The sequence below is a fragment of the Musca autumnalis genome, unplaced genomic scaffold (assembly GCF_047663935.1).
Source record: "Musca autumnalis isolate F117 unplaced genomic scaffold, ASM4766393v1 scaffold_5, whole genome shotgun sequence".
Lineage (NCBI taxonomy): Eukaryota > Metazoa > Arthropoda > Insecta > Diptera > Muscidae > Musca > Musca autumnalis.
In genome coordinates this window covers 139,273,628-139,284,128 of record NW_027412088.1, presented here as the reverse complement: position 1 = coordinate 139,284,128, position 10,501 = coordinate 139,273,628, and the positions used below count along the sequence as shown (strand labels likewise).

Genomic DNA, 10,501 nt, shown 5'->3' with positions numbered 1-10,501 from the left:
CAAAAACAGAATGCCTCTATAACCCCAAAAACCTATTCTATTACAACAAACATGATGGATATTCATTTTCCTTCAACCAAAATTAAAATTTGCGCAAATTTGCAACTCAACAATAAATGTAAACAATGACAAAAACAGCTGTTTTTATATTTATAGGTTATGTCATACGAAAATAACACTTGTAGGTATGAACGCACAAATTGAAAGTTGTATGGATGACGTCAATTTTGGCAAACATAGAGAATGTCGAATGGGTGAAAGAAATGACAGCTCATATGACATTGATGGATGGTGTAAACAGCCCTTAAGATCGTAATTGCTGGCATCCGACTTGCAGATACATTTCAGCTAGAATTTTTACAGAAATTTTAATTTGTTACATTCCCGTACTTTTGGAACAAATTTCAATTAATATCAATATTTCACGAATCGTTCTTTTGCAAGTACAGTATAGGTTCGATACAAGACACTCGTTAATCCGGACACTAGATTTCTTTACATTGTAGACTCTGTAATATCTCATTTAGACTAGCCATAAATCCTCGACTGGATTTAATAAACCCAGTACAAATCTCATTGCATTTAGATATACATTTTGGAGGATTTAAATGGCAGTCAGCTGATTTTTGTTCATAGCACAATTACCAAGGTAGATGCATCAGGCCATCTGATCGAATTTGAAACGGCAAAAGAATTTTTTGTAAATTGAATTCGTCTCAAAAATATACGTCAAATTACAAATTTATTGTTTAATACTGAAAATGTTAGTCGATGGTCAGACTAGCACGATTTCAACATGGCGACGTCAAGTTTATAGGCGAGGGGTATGAAGTAGTGAAACCCATGTACATGGTTTTCTGTGTTTCTTGTGTTGTCTCTTCTTGTTGTTCGTTGCAAGATTTTTTCTTCCATTTTCTTTCATTTTTATTTTCTCAAGCAAACGTTAACAACAAAGCAAGCATAAAAAGATTTAATAAAAACATTAAATTAATGAAATAGTGAAAATTTAACTATGTATTAATATTAATTTAATTATAAATGTTAATTATTTTGTGCTGTTTTTAGTTTATTTATGTTTGTTTTGTTTTTATTGGTATGAGAAACACAACAAACGCGAATGGTAAAATAAAGAGGACACGAAAAAATCTTAAATTTCACGTTAACGTGTGTGGACACTAACGAAACTTGAAAAGAAATTTTAACGAAATTGGTTTCAAGAAACCTTGCTAGTCTGACCATCGACTTAGCAAATTATGCTACTAATGCTAACTAAAGAGCAAATAAAGAATTATTTTATCGCAGTTTGCCCATCTAAAATAAATAAACGAATTATTTTATCGTTTGGACATCGTAAATATTAGTTACTTACTTACTTAGTTGGCCCATTACAGAACATTTGTTCCATAGACCGAACTAAGAAAAGAGCTCCATTCCTCTCTGTTTTTCGCTTGACTTTTTGGAATACCGCGCCTTTTCATTTCTTCATCCACTTGTATGCTCCATCGAAGCTTAGGCCTGCCGATTCTGCGTGCACCGCCATGTGGCATGTATTCATACGCCTTTTTAGCGGGTTCATCATCGCTCATTCTCATGATATGGCCTAGCCAACGCAATCGTTGCATCTCGATACGTTTAACTATATTCATTTCTTTGTATAGCTTATATAGCTCGTGGTTCATACGACGTCGATATTCACCGTCAACGCAAATCGGCCCGTAGATCTTTCGAAGAATTTTCCTCTCAAACACACCAAGCACTGCCTTATCTGCTTGCGCAAGTACCCATGCTTCGGAGCCATACATTAGCACGGGCAGTATCAGCGTTTTGTATAGTGTTATTTTTGTTTGACGAGATGTGGCTTTGCTTTTAAATTGCTTACTTAGACCATAGTAGCATCTGTTGGCCAATACAATTCTTCTTCTTATTTCACAACTGATGTTGTTTGTTCTGTTTATGGCAGTGCCGAGGTAGACGAAGTCTTTAACTACCTCAAAATTGTAGGTACCAACTTCCACGGTTGGTCCGAGCTCTATGGACGCTTTGCGCGTCGACACCATCAATTTTGTCTTTTCGCCGTTTACCGCCAGACCCACTTTCGCAGATTTTGCTTCGACCTTCATAAAGGTATCAGTTACTTCCTTTACTGATCGTCCCATGATGTCTATGTCATCAGCATAGGCAAGTAACATGTGGCTATTGGTGTAAATATTAGTTGTTTATGTTTTTCAAAATAGTCAGGCTTAATCCCATAGTCGTTGTTTCAATATTTTATTAAAACAACTTTAATTTATTAGTGGGAAAACAATTGGCGATGTTTACCAAGGGGTAAATCAAAACAAATTTAATTTTTCCACTTTGTTTACAAATTTTTACATTTTAAATTATTTTTAGTGTAGCAATTCACCGAAGCATCTACCTTGTTTCTTGTGCCAGCTTGCATCTTTTTGTATTTTCTAGCAACATGTTGCAAAAAACAGAGTTGTATACGAGGATTTATGCCAGTTTTAAAACAAATCCACTCAATACGAGGATTTATTTTTGTATGGGAAATCTGGTAGATTTTGGCTGGATTTAGCAAATAAAACCTGATAATGTGCTAAATCCGGCTAATGAAGTCATATCTAAATGGGCTATTACATACATGTATTTATAGCTTCGTTGTCGTACTTTTTAATAGTAAAACTCGTAAAAGAGAGAACTGTAAAAAATTGTTCTCACACAAAAGTTTTTTGAAATAGTTTGGGAACGGAAAAATGGAAAATACGTCAAAAAAAACTGCAACAAATGTCAAAGTCTGCGTACCAGCCAATCAGACGCCGGCAACCATGTTGCTATTTTTTACACGCTCAAATTTGTCGAGTAAAAAGTTTTTAAAGAGAGCGTAATTCAGCGCCACTTTTTGTGTACGGGAACGGTTTTTCGGATAAAATGTGTAAAAGTCGTAAAAATTGTAAAAACTTTTTAGTTCTGGAACAAAGCTTATGTCTTTGTGTAATATTAGGTCTGTACGACAACTTCGCAAGTAAAAAGTACTTGCAAGTACTCAGCAAGTTCTCAGTAACATCTCTCCACTTATTTTAATCTCTCGAAGTTAAAAATTTGCAGAATGTTATCGAACAACAATTTGCAAAAACTAGCAAGAAGTCAGCTGATTTGACTAACATGAAGTTTGGCGGATAAGATTTAATTTAACAATCGAAGATTATTTACGAAAATTGTTTGATTATCCGTTGCTACAAAAATAATTCTCTTTCCATATCATAAATTAACGGCTGACTCCACATAGTGTTCCTCCTACTCCTTTGATCCGCCGCTTTTTGCTGGGATTTGATACCTTAGAAATAAAACAATCATCACAAACTACAAAATAAGTTATTTTACAAAATAAGTCGTTTTCAATAATTGATTTAGTTATCTCTTCTCTTTTTATCTTGTAATTATTTTAATAACCAAATATTTGTTTATGTTTTTGCCTCGGCACAATTACCCAGGTAGTGGCATCGTAAAATTTTGAATATGATATGTCAAAACTTTCTTTATGTTGTTGGGGAAATTACAACAAAAATAATTTTTTTTATAAAGGGATTTGACTTTTCATATTCGATCAGCTGGTGTGATACCACTACCTGGTAGTTCTGCCATGGTTTTTGCCAAGAATTGCAAAGTCCGCCACAAAACATTCGAATTTAAATCAGCTGATCAAACTTGCAAATTCTTACAAGGAAAATTTTGCTTGCAAAAACTTGTAAGTTCTCAGTAACAAAATTCTCCAAAACTCTCTCACAATATTCTCCAAATTCACTCTTTTTTACTTTACAAGTTTGTTATCGCACAGCATTTTGTAAAAGTTTTTACAAATTTGCACAAACTTTTGGGTTATCGTACAGACCTATTAGCAGAACAGACAAACTAGTTCGATTGTGTACTCCAAATTAAATTACCACATTTATAGATCCCTATAATCGATCGAGAAAGTGTTTGTTTTTTGTTGTGTGCTCATGTTTTATTGTCCATCCGTTTTTGTTTTCTCTATTCGGAAATAACTTGTTTTTTCGTTTTGTCTTTTTTTTTTGTTCTTGATATTTATATTTATTTGTTTACATTGTTAGGCGCAAATAAATTGGAAATGAAATTAAAAGTTATGAAAAGTTTAAAATGACTACGAAAAACAAGACCACCGATGAAGACGATCCATGGGCAGATGGAAGTTTTAATGAAGAAGAGTTGAGTACGTTGATGGATCAGCTTGATAACCCACTGAAAGGTATTGACAATTCAAGGCTTTGCGACGCAGAACAGCATAGAGGTTTTGATCGAAATGTTGGAGAGACGTGGATCTATCCAAGTAATTTGCCATGTCGTTCGTATCAAATGAGTATTGTTCAGGCTGCGTTGTATCGCAATACTTTGGTGGTACTGCCCACTGGCTTGGGTAAGACTTTTATTGCTGCTGTTGTTATGTACAATCTGTATCGCTGGTATCCAAAGGGCAAAGTGATATTTATGGCTCCAACAAGACCATTGGTAAATCAACAAATAGAAGCATGTCAAAACATTATGCCATTTCCTCGAAAAGACACCGTGGAATTGACTGGAAGATTACCGAAAGCCAAAAGAGCAGAGCTATGGAAAACAAAGCGTGTATTTTTTGCCACGCCCCAGGTTGTACAGTCTGATATTATAGGTAGTAACCATGTTGGGGATGAGGAGGAAAGGGAAACTACTTTCGAGGATTCCACAAGTTCGTGTAAGTTTGAATTCCCCTTTGATGCCATTAAACTGATTGTGGTAGATGAAGCTCACAAAGCAAAAGGAAAATATTCCTACGTTGAGGTGGTACAAGCTATTGCTTCGAGAAATAGATACTTTCGTGTTGTGGCCTTATCGGCAACTCCTGGTCGCACCATGGATGATGTGGCTGAAGTGTGTCGTAATCTGCTAATATCTCACATAGAGGTACGTTGTGATAACTCAGTGGATGTGGTGCCATATGTACATAAACGTTCCATGGAAACAGTGGTGGTCTCTTTGGGGGAGCGCATAAAGGAAATACGTGAAGAACTTTTGGAAATTATTGATCCCTATTTGCGGCAACTGATCGATTGTCAAATGCTTTCCGGGTCCTTGGCAAATATAAATCGGAATTTTCTACTCTATGAACAGAAACGTTATCACGACCGTTGTCAACACAATGGACGACATCCTCAACATTCTGCTATAACAAGTAACTTTTCCATTTGTGTAAGCCTTTATCATTCCCTGGAGTTGCTGGAACGACATGGTCTGAGAGTTTTCCTTAACAATTTCGAAGAGGATGAAGAGGGGAAATCGAAGTTTGTTATTCAACTGGATCGTCGCTTGAGGAATATGGTGGATCGCCTAAACGAAGAGGTGGGTCCAAATCCGTTTAATGTCTCGGCTGGTCCCATGACAAATGGTAAAATTGCTGAAATGCCCAAAGATTTGGATTTTGGCCACCCAAAGTTTGAAAAGGCGAGAGAATGTTTGCTCAAACATTTTCAGGTGGGTTACAGGTGCATTTTGTATTCCAAATTTGAATATTAAAGTTTTTCTCGTTTCAGAATCATAAAGAATCTCGTGCCATAGTCTTTTGCGAATATCGTGAATCGGTGTTGTTAATTTATCGCATGCTACTGCAACATGTTCCTTTGCTAAAACCAAAGTGTTTTGTGGGTAAGTAGGAGATTTCGTTTTTTGGAACTTATCTAACATGTATTCCAACCAAGGTCAGGGTGGTACAGGAAATTTAAGGCCGCTAACTCAAAAACAACAAATACAAATAATGAATGATTTCCGTTCGGGCCAAATTAATATCCTCATTGCAACGTCCATTGGTGAGGAGGGTATTGATGTGGGAGAGGTAGATTTAATTGTTTGCTTTGATATAAGCACTTCCAACCCTACAAGATTTGTGCAACGAATTGGTCGAACTGGAAGAAAGAAAAATGGAAATGTTGTAATGTTAGTTACCGAGGGTAGAGAACAACAAATTTTAAAAGAAGTTCTCAACAACAAAGATCAGACAAATAAGAAAATTTTAAGATCCTCTGCGGTGCAACATGCCTTGTATAAACAGGCACCGCGGCTGGTGCCCACCGATATCAAACCTCAATGCGTGCAGACTTTTGTAACACCTTACAGGGACGATGATGATGATGCTGGAGCGGAAAATGAAGAGATGACTGGGAAAAATAAAAAGGCAACTGGTTCAAAGCAAACCAAAAAGGGTCTGGGAAATGAAAAGGGGGTACAGGATTTGCGTAAATTTTTCAACAAGAAACCCATCAAAGAAATGGATGCTGAAGATTTGGAGTATTTTGAAATTGATACAAAGATGACACAGGCCAAACCCGGTGTGCACACCCAGCAAAGAATGGAAAGGAGTTTTGATCGCATGAAAAATCTTTTTAAAGATATGCAGTCGCCACAACCCACACAGTTAAAAACACAAAAGCACACATCTGATGTTCCTAAAATCGAAATTGAATCGCTTGTTGATCTATGTGACGTTGATTCGTCTGAGGAGAAAATTGAAGAAGTTACACCAAAAAAAAGGCAAAAATTAATGAGTAACACTCAAAGCTCCATAGCATGTTATTTCAAAGATCAATCTCAGATTAGCAGTTTATGTGATCAGGATAATTTCATGTCTGCCAAAGAGATTTCGGATCAAGAAATCAGATTGAAACTAAATGAATTCTTCCAGACGAACCACACAACTGCGGATGTCATAAAACGAGCCAAAATCAATGATTTATCCTATCATTTGAAATCGGAAGAAATGTCAGATGATATGAAATATCTATTGTTGACGGTCCATCAAGATTATCTGCGACAAAATCTGGAGCAAATGAAAATTTTGAATGCTCTACAAGATTTTGACAATGAGACAGCCGAAGAAAAGAACATACGTGAAATCAATGGCATAATTATTCGACTTTTTGGTGGCTTAGAAAAGGCAGATCAGTTTTTGGAAGAATCCGAAATGGAAAAATTTAAACGCCAGGCGACAATCGATGAAATTTCCTCAGAGGAAGAATCTGAAAGTGAGGGGCAATTTAAAAACAGAATGGATGATTTGTTTGCAGAATTTGGAGAACCCTTGAAAAGTAGTGAGACGTTTGATTGGGTACAGGAGAAATATAAACAAACCAGGCGTTATAAAGAAGAACAACAAGCGAGAGCCCAGTCAGCGGCTTCTAATGTTCAAGAGTCCATGGTTTACAATACATTTGTGGACAATGAATCTGATGAGCCTGGCCAGGAAGAGGAAACTAATGATGTATCCTTTACCGACTCCAAATATTGTAGCCAATGGCTGGAGTTTAACAAGCCGGATATGGCATTTAAATCCACGCCTTTACAAGGTGCTGCCAAGAAGACTTCATACATACAACAACCTAGCACCACCACCAGGGTAATGAATTTATTAAATAAACTTGAGGAGTCTAAAGGAGAGGAAATCCCAGAGCAAAAGGAGTCCAAAAATGTGGATGAGAATTCACCAAACAAATCTATGCTAAATAGTAAATTTTTAGACTCTCTCTTGATGTGTGAGAAGGAGCTAAATACACTTTTGTTGGAGCGCAAAAAAGAAGAAGAAGAGAAAAATGAAATCTTTATTGGGGGGCAAGACGAAGGTTCCAGTTCCAGAGATACTGATATGACCACAGGATCATTGGTAATACCAGAGACGGAAATGCCGTTGGACAGCAAAGTTGTGCTTCCAGATGTGAAAGAGATCTTGTCGTCAACAGTGAAACCGGCCAATGAAACAAGCTTTGCCATGGATGAGGATGATGGGGAAGAGGATGAAATGTTTCTTGCTGCTTTGGAAGCTGAAATGCGGTTCACTCAAAGCAAAGAAAATGAAAAATCTAAAACCAATATTAATTCTCCTGAAAATCTCAATAAAACCGCAGATGATTTGAATTTGACGACTACAAATTCGCCCAATGATCCCAATAGAACCCCGGATTTGAATTTAACAGTAGAAGCGGTGCCAGAAACATGTCTCGACGAGCATAATTCCAGTGTAAAATTAACACCGCCCTCACTTAATTCGACTCCGGATATTATTGAATTCAAAACCACCACCACCAGCGAACAGCCCAAAATAACTTCCAATTTACCCACACCACCTGAAATTTCCTTAGAAAAAGAATTAGATTTTGATATGGAGGCATTTTTGGAACCATTCCCCGAGGAAGAAGAACTTTTAAAATCATCACACAGTAAAGTGCCAACAATAACGGCGAGACGTGAAAGCCACAAAGAGAATTTGAACAAAGAAACCATAGCCCGCCAATCACCAGATTTATTCGCTGAGGAGCACATGAAATCTCCAAATCTGCTGCATGTGAAACCAATACAAAAAATTTCTTTGGCCTCGAAATTATCGGCAAAATTAAATTTACCACGTAGTCATTCGGCAATAAATCCTTCAACTTCTTCAGCCAACATCAGGTCTCCACATAAAAATATAATACCACCATCCAGTGCCATTAGCAATTTAACATCACCCTCTAGTCGTAAGTCAACAAATACGTTAGAAACTGATAAATCGCCTAGCCTTTTTGATATGTATCTAAAGGCTGGAAAGGGTCGTGTGAAACTACCCAGTTCCTTAAGAAATACCTCATCATCTTTGGGTATAACAAGATGTGAAAATAATACCTCAATCAACAATAGTAGTAGTACCAGCCGGCCCCCACTGCCCGCCACACAAGATGAAAGCATTTTGGTGGTAAGAAAACGTCCAACTGCGCCCAAACGTAAAATATTCGATAGCGATTCGGGAGATGAGAGCAGTGAAAATGATGTTACCGTAATTGCTGTCGATGACCAAGATGATGATAGTGATTTTGAACAAATTGCAGTTGAAGCGGTAAGTTCGACATCATGTTTTATGCTAGTAGTGTGTTTTAATAGATTTTCCTCTATAGCAGCATTGGATGTAGTGATACCATTGTAACTATGTACGTTGTTGCTGTTTCAGGAATATTTTAAGCCCATGTAGAACTCCAGTATGCAGTTATTTTGCATATTAAATATTACAAATTATATTGTATGTATTTTTCTTTAACTTTTTTATATTTATAACTTTTTTATATTAAAAGAAATAACATATTAATAAAATATGTAAGTACCTTTTACAATTTTACAACAAAAATATAAAAATTTATAAAACTTATTTATGGTAAGTATATAAAGGGACATCTGTAAATACTTCCCTTCAAAATTTCTTATGATTTATTTGTATTGCGAGAAAATATGCACAATATATAAATTGGAGAAAACCTTGGTAGCTATAATTGATTCGGTAGAGTAGTAGAGTAATTCATTCAAAAACAAACATTAATTTTCTTCTTCATTTACAGGCTGACGAAAGTAGTATTCACCACCGCAGAAAAAGACGAAAATACAATTCCTTTATTGAAGAAGAGGCAGTGTTAAGTGGCTCGGATCAAAGCGAAGATGAAGCTGAACACTCAGTTGGCTGCTATATGTTGGATTCAGTGGTTGTTGCTAGCGATGAAGATGATCCAGATCAGGCATCCACATCACACATGCAGGCCATGTATTTGCAATCGTTAAAGTAAGTTAATTTTTTGCTGAACCTATGCAATTAAAAAACTGAACATCATTTACTCCACAGGAGTCCGGCAAATCGTAGAGGTGGTTTTAAAATTCCTGCACCTCGTGTTTACAATGACCAATCGCATATATATTCTCAAGCTCTTTTACCCGAAGAAGTATGCTCCCAATATGTGCCCGATTCATTTATTGTTGACGAAGAGGATAGCTTTATCAATAACAATGCCAATATTACCGAAGTTTCAATGTGTCCTTTGGAGAGAGCTGAAAAAATCTTAAAAGAACGTCGAAAAGCTAAGAAAAATGCTAAACTAGCTGCTGCCAATAGCGGCAGTAAATCGACAACTACGGCCAAAACAAAATCTAAGAAAAAGAAAATTCACATGATCGATGATAGTTCTGATGATGATTTTGTTTAAAATCAAAATTTAAGTATTGATTTGTTTTTAATAGACTGATTATAGAAACTGCCATAAGAATACTCACAGTATGTATTTATTGAATATATGTAGATGAGAAATTGTGTATCGTTTAGTATTTAGAATTAAGTTTAAGAAAATTCATTTTTATGTACATATATTATTGTGAAAATAACTCATTTTTGGTATTATGAATTGTTAAATAAAAATATTTTAGTGAATTAGAAGAGTTTTATGTGTTTTTATACCCTCCACCATATGGAGGGTACAACCAAATTTGTCATTCCGTTTGTAACACATCGAAATATTCGTCGGAGACCCTATAAAGTAGATATATTATTGATCAGCATAAAATTCTATGTCGGTTTACCATGTCCGTCCGTCTGTTGAAATCAAGATTTTAAAGATAGAGAGTCAATATTTGGTACAGAGGTTTTTATTACTTGCAGGATGGTTGGTATTGA

General features: G+C 36.0%; 1 protein-coding gene across 3 annotated transcripts; it reads left to right on the top strand.

Annotated features, from left to right (window-relative positions):
* The first annotated feature begins 3,493 nt into the window (after positions 1 to 3,493).
* Fancm (FA complementation group M) lies at positions 3,494 to 10,105 on the top strand. 3 transcript variants are annotated; one of them, XM_073989219.1, is made up of 5 exons: positions 3,494 to 5,523; positions 5,583 to 5,694; positions 5,748 to 8,908; positions 9,402 to 9,619; positions 9,680 to 10,105. In XM_073989219.1, exons 1-5 carry the CDS (start codon positions 4,156 to 4,158, stop codon positions 10,035 to 10,037), a joined length of 5,217 nt encoding a protein of 1,738 aa, XP_073845320.1. In that variant the 5' UTR covers positions 3,494 to 4,155; the 3' UTR covers positions 10,038 to 10,105. The 3 variants fall into 3 exon arrangements, with proteins under 3 accessions (XP_073845320.1, XP_073845322.1, XP_073845321.1); XM_073989221.1 differs by lacking the exon at positions 9,680 to 10,105 and having other exon boundaries at positions 8,970 to 9,435; XM_073989220.1 differs by lacking the exon at positions 9,680 to 10,105 and having other exon boundaries at positions 8,967 to 9,435.
* Positions 10,106 to 10,501: the final 396 nt, after the last annotated feature.

What these genes read in the sequence shown, in the direction of transcription:
- Fancm (XM_073989219.1), top strand. Translation starts at nt 4,156, where the DNA reads ATGACTACGAAAAACAAGACCACCGATGAAGACGATCCATGGGCAGAT. An exon ending in AAAACCAAAGTGTTTTGTGG is followed by an intron (nt 5,695 to 5,747) that starts GTAAGTAGGAGA and finishes ATTCCAACCAAG; the next exon opens with GTCAGGGTGGTACAGGAAAT. An exon ending in AACAAATTGCAGTTGAAGCG is followed by an intron (nt 8,909 to 9,401) that starts GTAAGTTCGACA and finishes CTTCATTTACAG; the next exon opens with GCTGACGAAAGTAGTATTCA.